The following is a 27,542-nucleotide window of genomic DNA, read 5'->3' on the forward strand; positions in this document are numbered from 1 at the left end:
ATATTTACTCCCAGCAAATAGGCGACAGAAAAGCGATCAGTGCCTATGCCATTCCCAATATGCGCTGGCTGATGTCGGGGCAGCATGAGTACGAGCAATTTTTTATTTTTATTTTTTTTGCCGATGCCCGTGATGCCGCCCCCCACCACGTCGCCCGTATCAAAAACCGCTACTGACTTCACCTACCACCTACTGGTGTTGGCCAGAGGGGCCGATGGCGCGATATGGCAGCCTCGCTTCTGTCAGTCTGCCCCAGGGCAGCTGTGGCTACAACTGTAGCTGCCTCCACCAGTGTGTGAATGTGAGAGTGAATGAATAGTGGAATTGTAAAGCGCTTTGAGGGTCTCGAAAAGCACTATATAAATGCAATCCATCATTATTATTATTATTTAAACCAACTGTTAACTGTATATTTCTGTACATTTAAGTATTATTATTCATATTGCCGCATTCATTGACGTTGTTTATAGGTAATTTCATTGTTTACTCACATTAAAATGTTCCTAATTTAATGTTTAAAAGCACTTGAAAAAGGCAAAATCACATGTAAAATTAGGGCAACAAACTGTAGTGTCATTACTGAAAATAAACGTATTTTTATGAGAAAGTTATTTTCTGTTATTTTATGGGATTAATTTGGTGCCCCAGCTGCTGGAATATTACTGTTTTTTTTAGGATTGTTTTTTTACAGTGTAGTTTTTGTGGGTTTCCATAAGTCATTTTTTTCTTATTCTAAACAAAGAACTCCATATTTTTTCTGTATTACCTTGAAGTAAGCCGTATGCACCGTGAACTGTTTTCTTCAGTGATTACTTCACTGATTTCTGTTTTTCTTTTGAAATATTGCCAGTCATCAAGACTTGGAACAACCTTGTCCATCTGATTATTTACAGTAATGTCGCTTTTCTTTTTTTCTACCTAATTAAACGTTAACCTTTGCTGGTTTGTCATACCTCCCATTTACAGCTTCAAACTGACATTTGAAATAATATTTGTTGTGGTGTTACATTTGAAGCAAATGACATTTTTATGAATTTCTAAAGACTTGATAGTCATATTAATCTTGTTCATTACAGTTACCATCAAACCTTTACTTGCCTTAAGAAAAATGTAATAGAAAGTGAGCATAAAATGATTGAATTTACTGTTTTACTTTATAACTTATCAAAAAGGAAAAGGAAAAGAAGACCTTTCTCTTCCTGGAAAAACAAGTTGATTCCAAAGAGCTCCATTTTGGTTTCCTCTGTCCACAGCACTTTCTCCTAAGCCTTCTCAAAGTCATTTAGGTGTTCACTGGCAAACTTAAAACAGCCCTGTACATGTGGTTTATGCAAGATTTCAGTCTGCTATGGCAGTGGTTGTGGCTGTGGTTTCAACTCATTTCGGGTCATCAACATCCTCCTGTGGAGTTTTAGGCTGATCCACCACCTTTGTTATGATCATCCTCACCCCATGAGGTAAGATCTTGCATGGGGCAATTGATGGTCATTTTATATTTCTTCCATTTAAGAAAAATAGCACCAACAGTTGTTACCTTCACATTAAGCTTCTTCTTGATGGTGTGGTTGCCTAATCCAACCATGTGCAGGTCTACAGTCTTGTCTCTAATGTAATTTCACAGCTCTTTGGTCTTTGACATAGTGGTGAGAACAGTGGCGGTCCTAGCCTGTTTGGCGCCCTGGGTGAACACTGGTATATTTATTTTCTTACTCTTCTTATATTTATTGTTTGTTTACTTGCACTGCTGTAACTGGAGCCTTGTCGTCTTGTCTCTCTATATATATACTGCACTGTATGTAGCGGAGATGACAATAAAGTTTACTTTGACTTCAGCAGCGAGCAGGCGCACCGAGGGCTCTCACGCTCACTTTTCGGGTATAGAATTTCGAAAAAACATCGGTGCAAATTATAAGTCTGTATCATGATGTCTGGTGTTTTTGTGTTTGTTGTGTTTGTTTTTATTTTGTTTTATTTTGCGAGTTGGTTATTAGATGCCGCCCCGCCCTCTCCTCCCTGTGCAGCAAGCAGCAGGCGCACCTCACAAACGGAGGGCGCCCTTACTCCCAGCAAATGGGCGATAGAAAACCGATCGATGCCTATGCCATTCACAATATGCGCTGGCATGACGTCGGGGCAGCATGAGTACGAGCATTTTTTTTTTTTTTTTGCCGATGCCCGTGATGCCGCCCCCCACCACGATGCCGCCCCGGACAAACGCCCGTGTCGCCCGTATCTAAAACCGCTACTGGGTGAGAAATCCAAATAGGAGAAATTGATTCTGTGGACTGGTATGCTTTATGTACATAATGAGTTGAGATCAGGGCCCTGTTTCAGGAAGCCGGTTTAGTGGAAAAACTGAGTAAGTATACCCTGAGTTAACGAAAACTCTGGGTTTTCGGTTTCACAAAGCGAGTTCAGATGAAGCCTCAGTGAGTCACTATGACGACACACTCCGTGAAGCTAACCTGCCCCCTAGCAGGTTTACTACAACTAACCCTGACTGTCTCCGCCCCTTTGTCGGAAACCTGACAGTAGGAAGTGTCGGACATGGCGTGCCACTTCCTTGAAGAGCCAGTAGATCGTGAAGCCCAAATTCTCCGCAGAGCTCTCCGCCGGGAGAGAGTGATCAGAGCGCGTTTGGACATTTTATCATTTCCTGATGATTTTCTGTGCGAACGTTACCGTTTCTCAGCACAATCTATAATTTATTTGGATAACATCCTCAGGCCATATATTACGCATGTGACACATCGCGGACATGCTCTCAGTTCATTGCATATTATTTGTATTGCACTTCGGTTTCTTGCAAACGGGAGCTTTCTGTATAATATTGGTGACGCTGAGCACGTTTCCAAGGCTACCGTCTGTCGGGCAGTCAGGAATGTTACAGTTGCACTGAAACGTCTCCTGTACTCGTCTGTGGTGTTCCCCGGTCACAGACCCACAAGATTTATCAAAGAGGGATGCCACAAAATTGCAGGTATCAGGATGAACGAAACTTAATTTATGATGTGGTGATACTTGGACTACTACTTAAATTGCACATTTATTTTCAGGGTTCCCAGGCGTGATTGGCTGTATAGATGGCACTCACATTCCAATCATTGCTCCTTCAGTAAATGAAGGAGACTATGTGAACAGGAAGTCTTTCCACAGCATTAATGTACAGGTACATAGTTCCCTGTAGCATGTCAAACTAACAAATTATTTCATTATAGTAATGGATGCTAATTTGTGTTCTCTGCACTGTGAAGATCATATGTGATGCTGCCAACATTATCACAAATGTGGAAGCCAAGTGGCCAGGCTCTGTCCATGACTCACAAATATTCCGTGAATGTACACTGAGCACAAAATTTGGACATGGTGAGTTGAGAATACTTTAAAATATATAAAGACCAATTGCTTCAGGGACATTTGAACTGAAGTGTACCCTTCTGTCTTAGGAGACTTCACTGGCTACTTGCTTGGTGATAGGGGGTATCCATGTTTACCCTATTTGCTTACCCCTTACCCTGACCCTGAACCGGGCCCACAGCAGCGATATAATCTGGCTAATTGCAGGACAAGAGCCAGAATTGAAATGACTATCGGAATGCTTAAGGCCCGGTTCCAGTGCCTGCAAAGACTCAGGGTCACCCCAGAAAGGGCATGTGACATTATTGTGGCATGTGTGATTCTTCACAACATTGCCACAATTAGAGGAGAACACTGTCCTTCTGAACCAAACATCAGCAGTGATCCAAACCATGAACATCCTGACCCTCCCACGGACATACAAGATGGAAGCGCAGTCAGAGACACCATATGTCACAATCATTTCTTTTGACCCATCACCTCAACATGTTGAAAGAAGAATAAACAGATTTTTTGTTCAACTGGCTTTATTGGTCACCTGTATTTCCTGTACACAAAGTATTAAAAGATGTAAACCTCATAAAGTGTCTCTGTTGCTTCCTCCTCTGTAACAGCTGTCAATGTTTCTTCATTATTTTCCTGTAGTAAAGAAATAGACAACATTGCTGTTCTACTGTAAACTCATATAATCTGTGGAGTATTACTCACAACTGCATGTTGGTCTGGCTCAACAGGAGGCTGCACCAGATGCAGTACACCATCACCATCAACTGATAGAATATGAGGTTTATACAGGTCACTTATAACTTACAAGGGACCAAATGGCAATTAACAAACATACCAATCACCTTACACTTCATTGTCATTATGCTCTCAAAGACAACCAAGGCTGAGGGAAGGCAAAATCAGTAGGAAAATAACTTCACTACAAAATAATCCATTATGGTAAAGAGTTTATCAAATGAATGTGTCGCACTGCAAAGGTGACTGTGAAGAAAGGATGTATGCACATCATGTATTATTTTGAATTTACCCCTTATGTAGGCACTTGTGTCTTGCGGGGTTATTGCCTCAGAGGATGTCCCCGCAGAGATGCCTTCGGCCACAGGGCGCCCACTGTTTTGGCTGAGGGCCAACTGCTCAGCCTCTGTGAGTGGTGGTGGTGGAGGACCCCCACCTGTTTTTCGGGCCTCCGCTTTTTTTCTGTTGGCTATAACGGGCCACATTTGAGCATACAGAGTAAGCAAATATGTACTTGTAATGTGCTCAGATAATTTCAATAAGTGCTTACAGAAAGAAAATTAATGTAGCCTCTAACTGCAATTGATTTACATGGGACAAACAGACCAAGCACTATGGCTCATAATACAATTACACCTTACCTGTTTGGACTATATTTTTATATTTCATTTTTACTTGCTGCCAGGCACGTTTGGGGCCTGTTGGGTTGCACCTGCGCTCACATCACATCACAAAATAAAATGTATAAAATAACAAATAAATAACATATGATAAAATAACATATGATAAAATAACGTGTTAAATGGGTGGAAATCCCTCGATCAATGTTTAAATTAACACTCACGCATTGACTCTGTCGGCTATGTTTTGCCATGCATGCTCCCTGTCTTTTGCAGCTGTGGCTGTGTTACTTTTTTCCGCAAAATTTGCATGTTATCGGCATATGCTGCCATCAGAATTTCGGCCTCAAGCGCTGTGATATACATTGACCGCGCCTTCTTTCCCTCCGTCTCCATGGTGACTCGCTTAATCTGTGCTCCGCTTATCAGGGCTTTATGTATCCTCGTCCGCGCGCTTCACTTGGGGTTAAAGCAACTCCGCGTTGACTGAACTAATTGTTATCAGCCTTTCTGAAACGGAATATTCCGAGTTGGACAGTTCGGGGTTACTCAACCGTGAGTGTCGTTTTTCACTCTGAGTTTTCCAAACCGGCTTCCTGAAACAGGGCCCAGGAGTATCTGTAATTGATTGACTGATTGTAATCTGCAATGCCACACACAGCCAATCTGTGAGAGCTGGAGTTCTGTCTGGGTTGTTGGGGATCAAATACTTATTTCACTCAGTTACATGCAAATTAGTTTATAACTTTTATGTAATGTGTTTTTCTTTTGTTTGGTTCATATTCTGTTTCTCTCCATAAAATAAAAGTATCATAAGAACACACTATCCATTTCTTTGTGAGCGAACTTATAAATTCAGAAGGAGATGTTTAGTATATGCAGCATATTAAATCCCCTGTGATTTTTTCCAGATCATTGGTTGACTGGTTTGAAATCCCAGCTCACATGTTGCTGTAGACAAAACTAGACAGAGAAGAGTGAAGAAAGGAGACCAGATGTGAGAGACTAGGCTTCACTTCTCTCAATCACAATGAATAATGTTTCTGTAATAACAATGTTTTTTCTTTCAGGTTTCAATGAAACAGTCAGTCACAGGTTTGTTCTCTTTTTCCTCAGTTTGTTGTGTTACTGCATCATTTGCCTGCTAAATGTTTCTCTCATTGTGATCATCATCTTGCACAGCAACCTCCATGAACCAATGTATATTCTTCTCTGTGTCGTTTGCATCAATGCACTTTATGGAACAGCAGGTTTCTACCCTAAATTTCTCTGGGATCTCCTCTCTGATGTTCATCTCATCTCATATTACGGTTGCCTTATTCAGAATCAGGTAGTTTACTCTTTTATCTGTGGTGAACTGTCGATTCTTGCACTCATGGCATATGACAGATATGTGGCCATATGTCAGCCACTGAAGTACCACTCTATCATGTCAAAGCAAAGAGTCATTAGGTTTGCATGGTTTTTGTGGTTCACAAATTTCTGCATTGTGGCTGTGAATACCTTTCTAACATCCAGACTGAAGTTATGCAGCCCGTATCTTTCCAGACTCTTCTGTGTGAACTGGAGTATTGTTCAACTCGCTTGTTTTCCAGCACAAACTGCAATCAATGCTATATCTGCAAATATTACAATAAGTATTTATTTTCTTTACGGTGTTTTTATAGTTTGGTCCTACCTGTATATCATTCAAACATGTGTCAGGTCTATAGAAAACAGGGCAAAGTTCATGCAAACATGTGTCCCACATCTCGTCTCATTATTTACTTTTGCTGTGACAAAGCTTTTGGACATTATAAATATGCGACTGGGTTCGAAAGAGTTGCCTCAGACCCTTCAAAACTTTGCAGCAATAGAGTTTCTTGTCATTCCTCCAATTATGAATCCTCTGATTTATGGTTTCAAACTGACCAAAATTCGGAAAACAATTTGTAGTGTTGTTATTTTTAAAACTAAGTGACTTCTGTGTTATTTAGTAAGATAACAAATTTTTTGTAATCATGGACAGTTACAGATCAGATCCTTTTCTTATGTGCATTGAAAAAAGATATTAATGTAAGCAGTTCTGCAGCTTTAATCTCTATCTTCATATCTCAGGTCATTTCCATTTCCTACTGTGGAGCAGGGAAATTATTTTACTGCTATTGTTAAATAATTGTCATCATTACCATTGCATTAATAATATAATCTGGAGTTTATATTGCATTCAGGGGTTAAACAGTGTCTCTTTCAGAAAGACTGAGTTGCAGGCTGACAGGAAGTTGTATGCAGAAGTGGAAGTTATTTTGAGCCGCAGGCTAAGACGAGGCTTTAACAATGTAACAGATAGCTTTAAGAAGGCCTTAAGCAGTTATGACTATTTTATACACAATGCATATCTGTGCTTATTAAAGAGTTGGAGCTCGGTCAATTAATTGGGGGTCGGAAGCTTTGTTCGGCGCGATGTTCGGACAATCTATTGTGCAAGTGACTTGGAGCCATAGAAGGAATTGCAATACATGCTTACAAAACACTTATATATCAGATCATTTTATATTAAGGTTTTAGTAGAGGTTCTTGGTTAAAACATTTATTTAGTAGAAGACAGACACATAGTCTCAGTGAGCCTCTGTCCTGGTGAAAGGTCAGAAGTGCAACAGGTGAATTGAGAAAGAGCATGTGAGGTCGTGACACACACACATGAGTTAGATTTATTTAGAGGAGAGAGAGGTTACTCATGTCTGGCTGTAACTGCAAAAGTGTCTCGGTAAAAGAGGAACAAGACAAGAACTGAAAGGTAGACAGGAAGGGCCAGCCATGAAAATAGAAGATGATCTTCTGGGGTAAAAGCCAGAAGATCATCTTGTATAAATCTATGTATAAAATGTATCTGTGACGCATGAAGGGGCGTCAGTAAATCAAACCCTGATGCTATAAAATATCTGTTCATGCTTTGATTAAGTCGAAGACTACTTGCTGTCTGCATACAGAGTATCTTCCCACACGTGTGTTCATTAAAATCATTGTTTGACCAAGACCTTCTGGACCAAGAGTGGTTTGTACTCTCCCTCCTCAATTGTGAACCTTAACATTTGGGGGCTTCGTCCGGTGGTTGAGGAGGGAGGATTGGAGGTGTAGACGGTGATGTATGGTCCGTTGTGGTCAGACAGGCAGGCGTGACCCGGCAACCAAACTGAGGGGACAGGCGCCTTTAAAAAGAGGTAGGCACAGGCCTGTTGATTTTATCCGAAGTGTGCTGAATTGGATGATAAAATTAAATGTCTATTCAGTAAAAGTTGCCGGTAAATGTCTGCTTTGATTTTGATGAGAATCTCATGACAGTACTGAGGATTTAAAAGCAGTTGGACTGCTGGTAATGATTGAATGCGGTTGGACCGCTAAAAGGATTTAATACGGTTAGGACCGTGGTAAGCAGTTGGACTGCTCAATGATTTTAGTATCTTAGGGAATTTGGTTATTTTTTGGTTATAAGGTTGGACCTGCTTCAGTCTTACACTTTGTTGGGTGTTTTACTGTTGTTCCAAAGTATTATAAATTATCTTAGAACGGAACCGTGGGGGTTCTAGGAAGCGCAGTGCTCAGAGGTAACGCTTGCCAATGCCAAGGACGCTTAGGCATTGTCCTCGAAGAGGGATAGTCAGTTGGTCACTGTGGAGCTTGGGGCACTCCAGAATAACTAGGAGATAGAGTCTCCTTACCGTTTGGAACGGTAGTCTGCGCTTTTTTGGTCAGAAGAAGTTGGACTTCGGGCATGTAACTTTAACTTAAAACTTCAGGGTAAGCCTTGGCTGTGAAACGCCAAAAATAGAGCTTCAGGCAAAGTTTGGGTTGGTTGACGCTTTTAAATTGTGTTAGGGATTTTAGAGATGAGGCCAGAAACAGTTAAAGTCTTGATACTGGTTAATTGGTCGCAAAAAACTCAGGGAGTTTATCCGCTGGGCGGTTATTTTAAATTTGTCGAAATTGGGTAGGCGCTAAAGCTGACAGATCTGACAGTGGTTGTAAATATAAGACGTCGTTGTAATATAGAATAAGAAAATTTGGTGTGAGAGATCTCTGTGTGTCGAGTCAGTAATGCACTGACTGCCTGCTGCCATTTTTAGATGGAGAGTGTGTGTGCATGCAAATGAGGCAGCTGATGCAGAGCGCATGAGAGGACTATGCTTTCGGTTTTGTGTGATTATTCAGCCCTATAACTATTGTTTGCAAATGTGGATAAATGTCTGCGATTAAAATGCTGGCTTAGTAGATAATAACATTGTAAATATATGAATGGTGACAGCGTTTCAAAATAGAATATAAGAATTGTTTGTGTTTAAAACCAACGTTTAGGTAAGAAGATTTAAGGTGGATTTGAAGGCATAAACAAAAAATAAAAGGGTTACAGTCGGCAAGTGTTGTTAATTCATGAGCTGACTGGATGCAGAGTAAGTGGAGTGGTCATCCTGAGAGGATTGAATGATGCTCTAACTCTGTGGTCAAGTCAGACATAGGTTTTAAGCAACCATGAGCCACTAATAAGCGTGACAGATTAATGAGTATGTGTAAATTGAACTTGTTAAATAGCCTTAATAGAAGTAACTCAATGAACACGCAATAAAGTGGACTTTTTAGGGGTAGTTTACCATTGATACCATAAAAAGCAACTTAATTAGTAGTTCAATAACAAATTTTAAAGATAACCTTTGTTATTTGATAAGAGAGAGAAAAATTCAGGTTACATATAGTAAATAAATAAGGGAATGTTAATCTCTGCGTCATTCCACACTGAAATTTCAATTGTAGGGGATCATTTGGAGGTGAATTGTGTAGGACACGGGGAGACAGAAGAATCTCCCCATGAGTTTTCGGTGTGCATAGAAATTGAGGAGGCTGAACTGGAAGCCTGCCTGGGTCGTTGTTTTTGTTTATTTGAGGGTCTGCTGGAAATTTGTGAGAACGACCACCTTGATATGTGGGAGCCTTCTCGGGCAGCGATTTTTTGTTAAACATGTGGCAGGTTGTGCAAAATGGCGAAAGCTTTGACATGATGAATAAAGGTGTGAGAGGTATTTCTTTGGTGATGTAAAGTAGGAGGTTTTAAAGTTTGAAAGTGTTTTTAATTTGAGAGAGGCATGAGTGATGTTATAAGAGTTTGAGTTTCTTTTTCTTTCAGTTTAAAACACATAAGTACATACACTTGGTACACCTGTTTACTCTTTGACTTTATTAAAACAGACGGTGTATTTGAGTTTGAATTTCAGTAATTGTATGTTGATATGGTAATTTAGTTTTATGTTAGGTGAAGGAGATGTCCATCTCTGCGTCTTGCAGGATTGAAAGTGAAAGTTGAAGGTTGTGATGTGAATGCTGTGAGTACTCGATTTGAATGATTCTGTGTGAGGTGTACAAAATACTAAATAATAATAACACTATGAAAGTTGATAGTAGAGTGAGTGCAAGGCGGTGTGTGAACAGAGGAAGTCTGAGAGAGAAGTGTGTGCGTAGGCAAAATGCAGAGGGTGTGCGCGAAATAAGGGTGTATTGTTTTTACGTCAAGATTTAGTAGAACTAAAGTAGAACGTTACAAACAAACAGATAAATAGTAAAATGAAGAGAGAAAATAACTGACAATTACATTAATGAATAGAAAACACACATACACAAAGTGCCATATGTGAAATTATTCTAGGAAGGAGTCAGAAGTGAGATAGTTTAATATAAGATGCAATGAAGGAAGCAGCTTACACTCCTCTAATTTCCAGAGCCAGTGTGTTCCCTCCCCTGCCCACTTGGGCCCCGTATCAGGCGAGTATGGAAGGCTGGATAGCCCATGACGGGTAAGATCCCACCTCGAAACCCTGGGACAACCTAAGGCAGGCACAGTCACGATTACTCGGCTTCAGTAAGAAGACGGGACCTGACGGGTAAAGCCGCTGGGCTGAGGCAGAGGGGGTAAGTGGCAAGTGGAGCCCTACCTTCTGGCTGAGGACAAGGAATGCTGCTATTTAAGGTAGGAAATCAGAATTTGGGTTAGCAGATTTGGGAAAGACAACTGACTGCTTGAGTGGAGAATTGTGCAGGAGTCTGACACACTGCAAAAGCAACATATGCAAATTCACACACACAAACAGAAAATGCATTAACCTTATAAAGACAAGACAAGCTCATGGAGTTTAATGCATAGACACTGATTAAACCTGGCTAAGAACACAAACATATGCAATGAAGAACAGCTTGCTATTTTGTATGAATGATACAATGGTGTGAATGTTTAATAAAATGCATTTAAATTTGTAATTGAGGAATAGAAGAAGCCATATGACAAAGGGAGTGAGTTATGAAAACAAAAAAGTGATTAAAGTAGTTTTTAAAAAAAAGAGTGACTTAGGAGTGCTCTCGTACTGAGTGATCAACACTAGTGATCACTGTTGAAAGAAATAAAATGATTTAATGAGTTGGTGATGTTTAAACATATGTTTCTGTTGTTACAGCAACTCATTGAGAGATGACTCAGTATGCAAATTAGTTGGAGTGAGTGGTGACGTAGGAGCTTCCTGTGTGTGTGTGACTGAGGAAGTGACTTTCAGAAGAGGAAGCATGGCAGACGAGAAGTGCAGATTGGGGTAGGGAATTTATAGTTTAGTGATTATATGATGTCGTAAGGGGTCTTATGCTGAATTTAAGAGCATAAGGGGGTGATTTTTGTTTGCAAATTGTGTGGTTTTAATGAGACTTTCGGTGTATTGAGGAGGTGAAATTATGTGGTGGCAAAACTTTTGTGTGTTTAAGGTTGTTGAGGTTGTTGAGGTGATGGGTTGATTTTGTCAGTTAGGTTTGGGTTGTTGTTTTTGTTTTTAATAGAGGGAGTTTTAGGAAACATGGACATGTCTAAAAAATTGGGCCCATTATTTTGTAACAGTGCACTTAAAGAAAACCTGTCAGGTGATTTTGTTTTGTTTTTATGAGCTAACAATCAGCTCTATTTTTTCATTTCTGTTTTAAGCAGGCCTGAAACAGTGAATAACGGCGCTGAAAATTCTCGGGAGGAGCAAATATAAGGTGGGCTTTCCAGATTATAATTGGCTGAGGAGAAAGCTACCTGGGGACTATTCAGGACGTAAGTCCCTGTAAAAAGGATTTTATGCGAGTCAATCCAGTCCAAAAGCATAAAGAAATATTTTCCTATGGAAAATAAAAAATGACTGAGCTCATTTTGCTGAGGGTGGAGAATCTGACGCGGGAAGCTCCACTATTAGCAAGAATATGGAGTGAATGTGTGAGTGAATGTGAGGATGAATAAATGTGGACAAACAATTTGTTTTTACTAGAGAAAATTTCTGTTTTGTTTTATTAAGTGGGGTTAGATTATGGGATTATAGTATATTGTTGGGAGAATGCCAAATGCTAAAGGGGAAATATTTTTTGATGTAACTCAGTTATCATTAATTGAAGAAACACATGACTGATAACTGTTCTGTTTTAAGTTTATTTTTATGACATAGATTGGATCATGAGTGGGGAAACTGAGCATTTTTAAGTTTTGTATAGTATCTTGACACATGAAATGTATCAAGATAAAGGGGGGTTTAGGGTTTAATAATTTAATTGTTTAATAATTTAGGATCATTTCAGGACCTTTTGGGTTTTTGATCATTTGGATATGGTAAAACTGAAACTGTTATTTTTAAGTTAAGGTTAAAGACAGGAGGAGAGAGAGCACGGGGAGAACACAGACATAACAGGCTGGGGGAAACATGGAATAAACACAAAGAGAGACGAGAGCTCATAAATACACAGAGGGGCACAAGGGGGTAAGAGTCACAAAGGGAAAAAACACTTAGGGAACACCACAACAGGACACCTCAGAAAACCTGGCCTAAATAAGGAGCGAAAATACAAGGAACCAAGAATACTGGGCCAACATGGCCCAGGACCATGACAGAACTGAATCCTGTTTAGAAGATACAATGCCGGTTTTTCAAAGCCGTGAATAAATATTAGAGGGAAAATTAGTGAGGGTTGAAGGAGTAGAACAGCTTTGATTTCTTTTTGATTTCTAGAAGTAGTGGTTATAATGTAGGCTTACACATACAGATATTACATAGGAGGTATTTTTAGGATAAAGGGGAGAGCTTATAAATAGAAATGATTTTTATACATATTGCATTTTTGAGATGAGTTATTGAAGTTATTGAAGGATTGCACACGCTTACAGACACAGAGTTAAGAAACACACATGACAGTATTGATTCCAGGCAAAAGGCCCTAAATTCATTTAGCTTTTAACTGAACTTAAAGAAGGACCAAAGAGGAAGGAAAGCATATATTTTGGTTAAATCTGATAAACTAGAATTAGAAGGTATTGTTACATTAAAAGGAGCAAAATGAAATAAAAAGGCTATACCAAAATGGGTTATAACATAGGAAATGTGAGGTTAAAATGAAGTTAACACATAGGAGTTGTTTTTAGGCAGCATTTAGCTATGATGAAATTTATGCAGGAGTAATTGCTTATATGCTTAAACTTAATTGATTAAAGTGGTTGTTTTCTTTTGGATCTTTTAGAGTAGAGGAACTTGCAGCAGCGACAATTTGTGCACAGGATGTTGATGATCAGATAAGGGAAAATAGAGCGAGCAACTGGACGTGAAAGCAGGGCTTAAAGAGTTTTAAAGTGATGAGGAACGTTGAAGAATATACATAAATACAAGTCAATAAGTTAAGAGCATAATTAGGATCATGCTTTTGATTAAAGAGTCCCAAAAAGGATAAGTTAGGGAGATGCAAGAAAAGGTGTTTTGTTTCCTTTGCAGAAGATCTCAGCGACCACAGGAGGGGCGAGGATCCTGGAGAGCTCGAGGCCTGCTAAACCACCAGAGAGGGTCTGAGCGAGGACACAATGTATTGCGACCTCTGGTGTTCCAGAGGTCGAGAGAGGGAGTGTGGAGCAGGGAAATTATTTTACTGCTATTGTTAAATAATTGTCATCATTACCATTGCATTAATAATATAATCTGGAGTTTATATTGCATTCAGGGGTTAAACAGTGTCTCTTTCAGAAAGACTGAGTTGCAGGCTGACAGGAAGTTGTATGCAGAAGTGGAAGTTATTTTGAGCCGCAGGCTAAGACGAGGCTTTAACAATGTAACAGATAGCTTTAAGAAGGCCTTAAGCAGTTATGACTATTTTATACACAATGCATATCTGTGCTTATTAAAGAGTTGGAGCTCGGTCAATTAATTGGGGGTCGGAAGCTTTGTTCGGCGCGATGTTCGGACAATCTATTGTGCAAGTGACTTGGAGCCATAGAAGGAATTGCAATACATGCTTACAAAACACTTATATATCAGATCATTTTATATTAAGGTTTTAGTAGAGGTTCTTGGTTAAAACATTTATTTAGTAGAAGACAGACACATAGTCTCAGTGAGCCTCTGTCCTGGTGAAAGGTCAGAAGTGCAACAGGTGAATTGAGAAAGAGCATGTGAGGTCGTGACACACACACATGAGTTAGATTTATTTAGAGGAGAGAGAGGTTACTCATGTCTGGCTGTAACTGCAAAAGTGTCTCGGTAAAAGAGGAACAAGACAAGAACTGAAAGGTAGACAGGAAGGGCCAGCCATGAAAATAGAAGATGATCTTCTGGGGTAAAAGCCAGAAGATCATCTTGTATAAATCTATGTATAAAATGTATCTGTGACGCATGAAGGGGCGTCAGTAAATCAAACCCTGATGCTATAAAATATCTGTTCATGCTTTGATTAAGTCGAAGACTACTTGCTGTCTGCATACAGAGTATCTTCCCACACGTGTGTTCATTAAAATCATTGTTTGACCAAGACCTTCTGGACCAAGAGTGGTTTGTACTCTCCCTCCTCAATTGTGAACCTTAACACTACATATCTTTGCACTGAATGTATTTATGATGACCACCTGCCTAATTTAATTGAATTCAGTTTTATTTATGTAGCACCAAATCATAACAACAGTCACCTCAAGGTGCCTAATATTGTAAGATAAAGATCCTACATTATTACAATATTGTAATTACCATATAGCATTCATATAGAGAGGCTGTAATTCTAATTCTAAAGTAAATATGAGTTTACAACGTCATTCCTGTTTACGACAATAACAGATTTGTCAGTAACAACATTTGTCATTACAGTGGTGTGAAAAAGTGTTCGCCCCCTTCCTGATTTCCTGTTTTATTTTTATGTTCGTCAAACTTAAATGTTTCAGAACATCGAACAAATTTAAGATGACGATAACACACGAAATCACAAAATGCAGTTTCTATATCAAGGTGAAAAACCACCACCAACAAAAAAAACACATGGTCCTGTGTGAAAAAGTGCTACATTTTCTCAATCAAAAAAATCCCTTAAATATGAGCTGCCTGACAAAGTGGAGTAGACGAAAAGATCGTCAAAAGCCAGACATCATGCCACAATCCAGGGAAATGCATGAACAAATCAGAAACAAAGTATTTGAGATCTCTGAGTCTGGAAAAGGCTATAAAGCCATTTCTAAAATTATGGAACCGCAGTGAGAGCCATTATCTACAAATGGTGAAAACATGAAACAGTGGTGAACCATCCCATTACTGTGAGAGCACAGGCACGACTCATCCAAGACGACACAAAAGACCCCAGAACAACATCCAAAGAACTACAGGCCTCTCTTGCCTCAGCTAATGTCAGTGTTCATGACTTGGCAAAAATGGTTCCAAGACGAAAACCACGTTTATTAAAAGAGACATAAAGGCTCATGATTATGCTCCCCAAGACTTCTGGGAAAATACTCTGAGGACTGATGAGACAAAAGTAGAACTTTTTGGCAGGTTTGTGTGCCGTTATGTCTGGTGTGAAAATTAAAGTGCATTTTAGAAAATGAATTTCATACAAACAGTAAAATGTGGTGGCGTTAGTGTGATGTTCTTGAGCCGTTTTACTGCCTCAAGACCTGGAAGACTTGCTATGGTAAATTCAACCATGAATTCTGCAGTCTACCAAAACATCCTGAAGGAGAATTTCTGGCCATCTGTTCGTACCTCAAGCTGAAGTGCACTTGGGTTTTGCAGCAGGACAATGATCCAAAACACAACAGCAAGTCCATCTCTGAATGGAATTAGAAAAACAAAATGAAGATGTGCAGTAAAGTGCATTTTTCTTCTGTGTTCAATCAGACATTTTCTAATAGTTATAAAAAGAACAAAAACAAACAGAACAAAAACAGATACAGTGAGCGACTAGGCTTCACTTAGATCTTAGAAAACTTAGAAAACTTAGAAAACCACAACAAGCCCTGGACAATTATGTTTAATTGGCATAAATGTAAAAAAAATCCTAACAGTATTATGAAGAAAGCATTTTTTTTAAATAAAGTTGTAAAACGTTTTAATATTTCTTTTTCAAGAACCTGCAGGTTTGTTTTATTATGTGTTTAGTACATGATACATATTAAATCCCCTGTGATTTTCCAAAGCTGTGAGCTTTCATTCCAGATCAATGATTGGCTGGTTTGAAATCCCAGCTCACGTGTTGCTGTTATCTGTACCTGATAGAGGAGAGAGGAGAACAGATACAGTGAGCGACTAGGCTTCACTTAGATCTCTCAATCACAATGAATAATGTTTCTGTAATAACAATGTTTTTTCTTTCAGGTTTCAATGAAACAGTCAGTCACAGGTTTGTTCTCTTTTTCCTCAGTTTGTTGTGTTACTGCATCATTTGCCTCGTCAATGTTTCTCTCATTGTGATCATCATCTTGGACAGCAACCTCCATGAATCAATGTATATTCTGCTCTGTGTCTTTTGCATCAATGCACTTTATGGAACAGCAGGTTTCTACCCTAAATTTCTCTGGGATCTCCTCTCTGATGTTCATCTCATCTCATATTACGGTTGCCTTATTCAGACTCAGGTGATTTATTCTTTTGTCTGTGGTGAACTGTCGATTCTTGCACTCATGGCATATGACAGATATGTGGCCATATGTCAGCCACTGAAGTACCACTCTATCATGTCAAAGCAAAGAGTCATTAGGTTTGCATGTTTTTTGTGGTTCACAAATTTCTGCATTATGACTGTGCATGCTTTTCTAACATCCAGACTGAAGTTATGCAGCCCGTATCTTTCCAGACTCTTCTGTATGAACTGGAGTATTGTCCAACTCGCTTGTTTTCCAGCACAAACTATAGTTAATGGAATATTTGCAAATATTACAATAATTATTTATTTGCTTCATGGTGTTTTTATAGTTTGGTCCTATATGTATATCATTCAAACATGTGTAAAGTCTATAGAAAACAGAGCAAAGTTCATGCAAACATGTGTCCCACATCTCGTCTCATTATTTACTTTTGTTGTGGCAATACTTACTGATGTTATAAGTATGCGACTGGGTTCGAAAGAGTTGCCTCAGACCCTTCAAAACTTTGTAGCATTAGAGTTTCTTGTCATTCCTCCAATTATGAATCCTCTGATTTACGGTTTCAAACTGACCAAAATTAGAAAAAAATTGTATAGTGTTGTTATTTTAAAAAGAACTAAATTTTGTTTTATTCGATCAGAAAATAGTTTCACACACAGCTAAGTGTCACACCCATTGTTTGACATCCATTTTTTAAAATAAGTCCAAAAAAATGTTTAATTTTTACTGAAATTTGTGTTTTATTTGGAGTTGTCTGAAAACATGTCTATTGATGTGAGCGGATATGACGTTTTATTATTTATCTGCATTTCCCAGATGATTTACATTTTGTATATGTCTTTGCACTAAATGTATTTTTGATGGTCACCTGCCTAATTACCAAAAAAACACTGATATGTAGAAAGGCTGTAAATTTCACTCTCTTTCTTCTCATTACCGTTCAAGGAAATAACAGGCACCGTGGAGACTGCACATGTGAAAAGGATTAAAAGACAAACTGTTTTAGATGTGGCAGCACTATCAGAGTGTCAATCTATTTTGATATTATGCTGTCTTATAAATCTGATCCACAACCACATGGATGTGAAGCAGTTTTAGTAGTTTTCTCAGTTTTATCCTCTTTTTCTTTAACACTTATTGAAACAGTCAGAGGTTTTAGCAACTGAACCAGTTTTAGAATTTCTGCTTAATCAAACATGAAAGTCTGTTTTTACTTAACACTTGTACAATTAAATGGCTTTTCCATTGTTTGAAGGATTGAAAGTTGAAGCTAAAGATGTACAGTGCAAATCAGTTTTTCTACATGACAAAATTTAGAAATCTGTTAAATAGTAAGAAATAAATGTGTACAGTTGCAAAAAAAAAAAAATTTCTGGTAGCTCATTTCCCAGCAGTAGGTGAGTCCAAGAAGCACCACATCCCACACACAAACTACCCTCACCAGCCTCCCCCACAGGTGTGTTCTCTCCCTGCTGTTCTTGTCCCATATGTGAAACTCCTTAAGTTCGCTGATGACACCACCATCATTGGTCTGATCCTTAAGTCTGATTTTTCTGATGCTTAACAATACAGTAGCTACTGTGGTTCCCTTCAGATTCCTAGGATCCACCTTTCCACACGATCTGAAGTGATCCTTGCATATAAACTCTTTCCAGAAGAAGGCCCTAAGTTGCCTCAGGAACTACAACCTGCCACAGGAGCTGCTGGTCATCTTCCATATTGCTATCATGTAGTCTGTTCTGTGGACATCAGTCACTGGGCCAGACTGCAACAGGCAATCAGATCTGCAGAGCTGATCATCAGTGCTGATCTTGCCTCCATCCAGGACCTGTAGAGGTCCAGTGTTAGGAAATCTCTGCAGACCGCTCACGTCCCGGACACGAACTGTTCAAACTGCTGCATTCAGGAGGCTCTGCCGCTGTTTAGTAAAACAAGCCACGCAAAGACAGTTTCTTCAAGCAGGCTGTTACTCTGAACACTGTGATATAACCCACTGTTACATCCCTCAGGCCATATGCACATTGCACAGCTCAGTTTCGCACTTATAGTTAGTATAGTTTTCTAAGGCTTTCTGTAACTTGTTTTTTCTTACTTTGCTGGGCCAAATTCGGCTCCTGGGCCTTGTTGACACCTCTAGTGTAATTAGTTAGAAAGTTGGAATATTTCGTGTATATCTAAGATTACTTCCATTTCCAAGATTTTTGCACTAAATGTATTTTTGAAGGTCAAAATAAATGTAAACCCACAACTGTCCTGTCTTCTCATTACACTTGGCAAGTCTGGTTAGTTGAAAGGGTTTTTTTTTTATATTTTACCTGTTCGGGTTCATTTGCAGTGTCCAGTGTGCAAAAAAAGAAAAAAACATTAATTAAATGTGTTAAACCAAAAGCAATGAGTCTGTTTTAAAATGTAAGGAGTGAAAAAGACAGATATTTGCGTTCAAATGTAGGGAAGAAAAGTAAAAAGATGTAGATACCTGTAAATTCTAGAGTAGCAAAGTATTTCTGCTTTATTAGTTCCAACCTCTTTTCTGTGCTGTGCCTTTGTTACACTGTAAAAAAAATTGTAATATAAAATATTTTACTGTGTATTTTACAGTTTTGTACTGTTTTTCCAGAATATCATTAAATTCACATAAATAGACTGTGATTTTACATTTCAAATGTAAATTAACGTAAAATCACTGTAAATGTAATAAAACATAATTTTCTTACATGAGCATATTTAGATTGTTAAAATACATTCACAAATGTATCATAATTTCATAAATATCTGTCCATTATTTGAAAGATTGAACTGTTAAATTCAAATGTAATGCTATGGAAAATATATAAAATGATTCTTATAAACTTTTTTTTACATCAAATGACAATTATTATTATTGTTGTTTAGGGCGATCGTGGCTCAAGAGTTGGCAATTCGCCTTGTACTCAGAAGGTTGCCGGTTCGAGCCCTGGCTCGGACACTCTCGGTCTTTGTGTCCTTGGACAAGACACTTCACCCAGTGGCGGTCCTAGCCTGTTTGGCGCCCCGGGTGAACACTCCCTCTGGCGCCCCACACACATAAAACATATTAAGGATTATACATTAACATAAAACTGTTGTCGGAACCATACTGAATTTCGCCAGAGAAACACACACACATATAAAGAGAGAGAGTATGCATTGAATGCAAACAGCTACCAAACAGCCATCATAATTTGTCATACAATGAGAACAGGACAAATTGAAAATGACTAATTAACATTAAAATCTGTAACATAATGTACTGTTTGGAGTTTAGTCTGTTACTGTTACTATTTTTACCATTTCTTTTTGGAGCAACTGTAATCCACATTATTTCCTTAGGGATTAATAAACTATTCTGATTCTGACTCTGATTGTTTCAGGATGAGCTGCCATTATCCAACGACACATCTGCTTACCTGCATCTTTTGCTCGTTTCTCCTCCTCTTCTTTTCTCTTTTTTCTAAACTGAGCACCTGATGGCTTTGAACTTTTCTTGTCCATCTTCCACTGGTTTTCATTTTGCACTCCAGTATGAACACAAACCCCTCAACCCGAGGATCACCACAACATAACCTAATAGACCTACACCTTAGTTCACAGATTCACTTTGTCCACAGTTTATTTCTGGGATTTCACACAACCCAGGATTCAAATCATGAATACATAATGGGCTTGGATTTACATCATTATGAATGAAATGTGCTCTATTTGGAAGCAGCTGGTCCTCTCCCCTTTTGACGGGCTGTGTGTGAGACTTTAAATCATCAAACTGTAAATTATAAATTTAAATTGTTATTGATATTTACTCCCAGCAAATAGGCGACAGAAAAGCGATCAGTGCCTATGCCATTCCCAATATGCGCTGGCTGATGTCGGGGCAGCATGAGTACGAGCAATTTTTTATTTTTTATTTTTTTGCCGATGCCCGTGATGCCGCCCCCCACCACGTCGCCCGTATCAAAAACCGCTACTGACTTCACCTACCACCTACTGGTGTTGGCCAGAGGGGCCGATGGCGCGATATGGCAGCCTCGCTTCTGTCAGTCTGCCCCAGGGCAGCTGTGGCTACAACTGTAGCTGCCTCCACCAGTGTGTGAATGTGAGAGTGAATGAATAGTGGAATTGTAAAGCGCTTTGAGGGTCTCGAAAAGCAGTGGTTGTGGCTGTGGTTTCAACTCATTTCGGGTCATCAACATCCTCCTGTGGAGTTTTAGGCTGATCCACCACCTTTGTTATGATCATCCTCACCCCATGAGGTAAGATCTTGCATGGGGCAATTGATGGTCATTTTATATTTCTTCCATTTAAGAAAAATAGCACCAACAGTTGTTACCTTCACATTAAGCTTCTTCTTGATGGTGTGGTTGCCTAATCCAACCATGTGCAGGTCTACAGTCTTGTCTCTAATGTAATTTCACAGCTCTTTGGTCTTTGACATAGTGGTGAGAACAGTGGCGGTCCTAGCCTGTTTGGCGCCCTGGGTGAACACTGGTATATTTATTTTCTTACTCTTCTTATATTTATTGTTTGTTTACTTGCACTGCTGTAACTGGAGCCTTGTCGTCTTGTCTCTCTATATATATACTGCACTGTATGTAGCGGAGATGACAATAAAGTTTACTTTGACTTCAGCAGCGAGCAGGCGCACCGAGGGCTCTCGCGCTCACTTTTCGGGTATAGAATTTCGAAAAAACATCGGTGCAAATTATAAGTCTGTATCATGATGTCTGGTGTTTTTGTGTTTGTTGTGTTTGTTTTTATTTTGTTTTATTTTGCGAGTTGGTTATTAGATGCCGCCCCGCCCTCTCCTCCCTGTGCAGCAAGCAGCAGGCGCACCTCGCAAACGGAGGGCGCCCTTACTCCCAGCAAATGGGCGATAGAAAACCGATCGATGCCTATGCCATTCACAATATGCGCTGGCATGACGTCGGGGCAGCATGAGTACGAGCATTTTTTTTTTTTTTTTGCCGATGCCCGTGATGCCGCCCCCCACCACGATGCCGCCCCGGGCAAACGCCCGTGTCGCCCGTATCTAAAACCGCTACTGGGTGAGAAATCCAAATAGGAGAAATTGATTCTGTGGACTGGTATGCTTTATGTACATAATGAGTTGAGATCAGGAGTATCTGTAATTGATTGACTGATTGTAATCTGCAATGCCACACACAGCCAATCTGTGAGAGCTGGAGTTCTGTCTGGGTTGTTGGGGATCAAATACTTATTTCACTCAGTTACATGCAAATTAGTTTATAACTTTTATGTAATGTGTTTTTCTTTTGTTTGGTTCATATTCTGTTTCTCTCCATAAAATAAAAGTATCATAAGAACACACTATCCATTTCTTTGTGAGCGAACTTATAAATTCAGAAGGAGATGTTTAGTATATGCAGCATATTAAATCCCCTGTGATTTTTTCCAGATCATTGGTTGACTGGTTTGAAATCCCAGCTCACATGTTGCTGTAGACAAAACTAGACAGAGAAGAGTGAAGAAAGGAGACCAGATGTGAGAGACTAGGCTTCACTTCTCTCAATCACAATGAATAATGTTTCTGTAATAACAATGTTTTTTCTTTCAGGTTTCAATGAAACAGTCAGTCACAGGTTTGTTCTCTTTTCCCTCAGTTTGTTGTGTTACTGCATCATTTGCCTGCTAAATGTTTCTCTCATTGTGATCATCATCTTGCACAGCAACCTCCATGAACCAATGTATATTCTGCTCTGTGTCTTTTGCATCAATGCACTTTATGGAACAGCAGGTTTCTACCCTAAATTTCTCTGGGATCTCCTCTCTGATGTTCATCTCATCTCATATTACGGTTGCCTTATTCAGAATCAGGTGATTTATTCTTCTGCCTGTGGTGAACTGTCGATTCCTGCACTCATGGCATATGACAGATATGTGGCCATATGTCAGCCACTGAAGTACCACTCTATCATGTCAAAGCAAAGAGTCATTAGGTTTGCATGGTTTTTGTGGTTCACAAATTTCTGCATTGTGGCTGTGAATACCTTTCTAACATCCAGACTGAAGTTATGCAGCCCGTATATTTCCAGACTCTTCTGTGTGAACTGGAGTATTGTTCAACTCGCTTGTTTTCCAGCACAAACTGCAATCAATGCTATATCTGCAAATATTACAATAAGTATTTATTTTCTTTACGGTGTTTTTATAGTTTGGTCCTATATGTATATCATTCAAACATGTGTAAAGTCTATAGAAAACAGAGCAAAGTTCATGCAAACATGTGTCCCACATCTCGTCTCATTATTTACTTTTGCTGTGACAAAGCTTTTGGACATTATAAATATGCGACTGGGTTCGAAAGAGTTGCCTCAGACCCTTCAAAACTTTGCAGCAATAGAGTTTCTTGTCATTCCTCCAATTATGAATCCTCTGATTTATGGTTTCAAACTGACCAAAATTCGGAAAACAATTTGTAGTGTTGTTATTTTTAAAACTAAGTGACTTCTGTGTTATTTAGTAAGATAACAAATTTTTTGTAATCATGGACAGTTACAGATCAGATCCTTTTCTTATGTGCATTGAAAAAAGATATTAATGTAAGCAGTTCTGCAGCTTTAATCTCTATCTTCATATCTCAGGTCATTTCCATTTCCTACATATCTTTGCACTGAATGTATTTATGATGACCACCTGCCTAATTTAATTGAATTCAGTTTTATTTATGTAGCACCAAATCATAACAACAGTCACCTCAAGGTGCCTAATATTGTAAGATAAAGATCCTACATTATTACAATATTGTAATTACCATATAGCATTCATATAGAGAGGCTGTAATTCTAATTCTAAAGTAAATATGAGTTTACAACGTCATTCCTGTTTACGACAATAACAGATTTGTCAGTAACAACATTTGTCATTACAGTGGTGTGAAAAAGTGTTCGCCCCCTTCCTGATTTCCTGTTTTATTTTTATGTTCGTCAAACTTAAATGTTTCAGAACATCGAACAAATTTAAGATGACTATAACACACGAAATCACAAAATGCAGTTTCTATATCAAGGTGAAAAACCACCACCAGTAACAACATTTGTCATTACAGTGGTGTGAAAAAGTGTTCGCCCCCTTCCTGATTTCCTGTTTTATTTTTATGTTCGTCAAACTTAAATGTTTCAGAACATCGAACAAATTTAAGATGACGATAACACACGAAATCACAAAATGCAGTTTCTATATCAAGGTGAAAAACCACCACCAACAAAAAAAACACATGGTCCTGTGTGAAAAAGTGCTACATTTTCTCAATCAAAAAAATCCCTTAAATATGAGCTGCCTGACAAAGTGGAGTAGACGAAAAGATCGTCAAAAGCCAGACATCATGCCACAATCCAGGGAAATGCATGAACAAATCAGAAACAAAGTATTTGAGATCTCTGAGTCTGGAAAAGGCTATAAAGCCATTTCTAAAATTATGGAACCGCAGTGAGAGCCATTATCTACAAATGGTGAAAACATGAAACAGTGGTGAACCATCCCATTACTGTGAGAGCACAGGCACGACTCATCCAAGACGACACAAAAGACCCCAGAACAACATCCAAAGAACTACAGGCCTCTCTTGCCTCAGCTAATGTCAGTGTTCATGACTTGGCAAAAATGGTTCCAAGACGAAAACCACGTTTATTAAAAGAGACATAAAGGCTCATGATTATGCTCCCCAAGACTTCTGGGAAAATACTCTGAGGACTGATGAGACAAAAGTAGAACTTTTTGGCAGGTTTGTGTGCCGTTATGTCTGGTGTGAAAATTAAAGTGCATTTTAGAAAATGAATTTCATACAAACAGTAAAATGTGGTGGCGTTAGTGTGATGTTCTTGAGCCGTTTTACTGCCTCAAGACCTGGAAGACTTGCTATGGTAAATTCAACCATGAATTCTGCAGTCTACCAAAACATCCTGAAGGAGAATTTCTGGCCATCTGTTCGTACCTCAAGCTGAAGTGCACTTGGGTTTTGCAGCAGGACAATGATCCAAAACACAACAGCAAGTCCATCTCTGAATGGAATTAGAAAAACAAAATGAAGATGTGCAGTAAAGTGCATTTTTCTTCTGTGTTCAATCAGACATTTTCTAATAGTTATAAACAGAACAAATGTTTTTTCACTTCACTGCTTGATTCTTAACCCGCCTAACTGAAACATGATGAAATGTCATTGCATTATTTTTGAAACGTCTTCCGCAGTGCATGTGATCGCATTGTAACTTACTAATAAAAAGTTCTGCGTGTACTTTGGTGTATGTTTTATATAATTTTATTGCACATAAATCATAGTCATTTTATTTTACAATAACACACTATCATATATCTCTTCTTTCTGATGTTGTTTCTAGTTATGGGAATAACTGTGTTACAAGTAGCGGCGTTACTTTTTTCAGTAACAAGTAATCTAACTAATTACTATTTCTATCGTTACAATGCCGTTACCATTACTAACAAGAAAATGCGGAGCGGTCGCGTTACTATTTTTCAACAAACAGACGCTTGAAGCTGTGTTCAGTTTACCGCATCTTATATCAGTTGCACAGAAGTAGCTGCCTATATAAGTAATCTGTGCGCTACAGCTTTAAGCAGCTGCGCGTGCTCCCTCGGACGGCAATCACTTTGTGCCCGACGATCACTTTTTGGCACAACACCTGGAGCTAGGGGGGCAAAACAATCGCATGAGTGCTGCTATTTGACTGAGGAAGAATAAAGTAGTCGTGGTAAGCCAATCACATGACCACTTAAAGACAAAGCAACAAGGTGATATATATACCAGTTTTTAAATTGTGTTGATAGGCCACGTAAAACCAGACTCATGATAAACAATATATACGCAGTGTTTTTCCTGAATACTTCCGTCACGTTTACTGTCTAAGGTAAAAAATGGTAAATGGTCTGCATTTGTATAGTGCTTTATTTAGTCCCTAAGGACCCCAAAGCACTTTACACTACATTCAGTCATTCACACACACATCACACTGGTGATGGCAGCTACATTGTAGCCACAGCTGCCCTGGGGCGCACTGACAGAGGCGAGGCTGCCGGACACTGGCGCCACTGGGCCCTCTGACCACCACCAGTAGGCAACCATGGGGTTAGTAGCTTGCCCAAGGAAATATTTGGCAAGATACTAGATACAAGATGCTTAGGAGTGATGGTGAGAGAGAGAGAGAGAGAGATAAAGACAGCAGAGAAAGAGAGAGAGCGAGTTTTGAGATGTGAGAGATTTGTGACGTTTAGGTGTTTGGAGTGTGTAGTTAATGTGTTGTCTTGTGTAGTTAGCAGAGATGGGTTACAGTATTACGGATTACAGTAACGCATTACTTGTAATGCGTTACTGTAATCCGATTACTTTCTTCAAGTAATGAGCAAAGTAAGGGATTACTATTGCAAAAAAGGTAATTAGATTACTGTTACTTTCCCGTAGGAACGCTGCGTTACTGCGTTACTAAAAACCGAGATTGTTTTGCAAGAGTGTCTCATGACAGTGACGTAAGCGAGTGCGACGTTCGTGACAACAGCTGTCTGCAGATCAACAATTGATAATATATCGAGTGCAGGAGAGAGTATGAGCGTGCAGCGTTTAAAGCGTGGAAGTACTGACCTTACTTTGAGTTTGATTCCATAAAAAGTGACAAAAACATTAATGTCCGCTGTTCACTGCATGGAAAGATCATAGTTCTCACATTTAAGTGCATTCATAACCTTGCATTTCTTATCTCTGTGATCTGCCTCATATCACCACAGTTTCCCGCTCTCTCAGATCTTCATCTTGTTGTTCCTTCTGCTCGTCTTACCGCTATGGGGCACAGAGCTCTCAGTCGCTCTGCTCCTCGGCTCTGGAACTCACTTCCTTCAGCTTAAGAAATATAGATTCCCTTATTTAAATCACAACGCAAAACCTACTTGTTTAAACTGGCTTACTCGCTTTAATACAGATTTTACTTACTGTCAAATCTTGGGGGGGGGGTTTGTTTGTTTTTGTTGTTGTTGTTGTTTGTGGTTGTATTTTGCTGTTTGTTTTTTTTTAATATTTTAATTTATTAGGATCTATTTTAATCTACTGTTTTATTTATGTCATTTTCTCTTTGTACGGTGACCTTGGGTTTTACAAAGGCGCCCTCAAATAAAATGTATTATTATTATTATTATTATTATTATTATTATTATTATTATTATTATTACCAGAGGACAGGAGTCCAGGAACAGAGCCAAGCCCTGACACATGAGGAGCTTGCGGGGGAGTATCCCAAATTTTTTAATTTTATTTAATTTTATTTAAATTTATTTATTTTTATTTAATGTTTTTTGTTTGTTTGTTTGTTTGTTTTTAAATTCTGGATTACATCAGAAATTTAACCAAGGTGTTGATAAGGCGCAAATAAAATGTAATAAACCTTTCCATCGGGGCACGCAGCCTCCAACTCTCCCCATCCTCACTGTTACAAAAGCACCTGTTTAAATAAGACTGTTATTTTCATTTAACACATTTTCACACGTGCACACACACAGGGCCCCCATAACAGTTGTCTTAAAAAGTGTCATTTTTGGTCAAATAAGGTGAACTTTTTGTCTTAACCTCAAACTATCACAAGTATCCATATTTTTCATGATCATATTTTTTGTGCATATGATTATTGATTACTAACAAGTTATGAAATATCATAATTTTATAATAGTCAGAAAAATTATGACTGACATGAACTTTTATCAGTTCCTGTATTACTTCCTAAGTCATAAATTATTTGATAAAGAGGCCATAAAACACTGGTTTGACATGAGGGGTATAACAGCCCTCCTTGTGGTTAATAACAGATAAATAGCACTCCCTGCTGGAAAACTGGATCAACATTTACTTGACATAATATTAAAATGTCTTCTTAGGTGTT

The 27,542-nt window shown here is 38.8% G+C and overlaps 3 protein-coding genes across 3 annotated transcripts; all 3 read left to right on the top strand.

Annotated features, from left to right (window-relative positions):
- Positions 1 to 5,748: 5,748 nt before the first annotated feature.
- Positions 5,749 to 6,678, top strand: LOC309690392 (olfactory receptor 5F1-like; the record flags this gene model as incomplete). The annotated part of the gene is made up of 1 exon (XM_082507426.1): positions 5,749 to 6,678. One exon carries the CDS (start codon positions 5,749 to 5,751, stop codon positions 6,676 to 6,678), a length of 930 nt encoding a protein of 309 aa, XP_082363552.1.
- A 9,648-nt stretch (positions 6,679 to 16,326) lies between these two features.
- Positions 16,327 to 18,469, top strand: LOC309690393 (olfactory receptor 2K2-like; the record flags this gene model as incomplete). Its single annotated transcript, XM_082507427.1, has 2 exons — positions 16,327 to 17,225; positions 18,388 to 18,469. 2 exons carry the CDS (start codon positions 16,327 to 16,329, stop codon positions 18,467 to 18,469), a joined length of 981 nt encoding a protein of 326 aa, XP_082363553.1.
- A 3,713-nt stretch (positions 18,470 to 22,182) lies between these two features.
- LOC309690394 (olfactory receptor 5F1-like) lies at positions 22,183 to 23,112 on the top strand (the record flags this gene model as incomplete). The annotated part of the gene is made up of 1 exon (XM_082507428.1): positions 22,183 to 23,112. The coding sequence occupies one exon, from the start codon at positions 22,183 to 22,185 to the stop codon at positions 23,110 to 23,112; it is 930 nt and encodes a 309-aa protein (XP_082363554.1).
- Between the last annotated feature and the right edge of the window lie 4,430 nt (positions 23,113 to 27,542).

The sequence above is a fragment of the Aulonocara stuartgranti genome (assembly GCF_965226115.1).
Source record: "Aulonocara stuartgranti genome assembly, chromosome: 16".
In the NCBI taxonomy this organism is placed as follows: Eukaryota; Metazoa; Chordata; class Actinopteri; order Cichliformes; family Cichlidae; genus Aulonocara; species Aulonocara stuartgranti.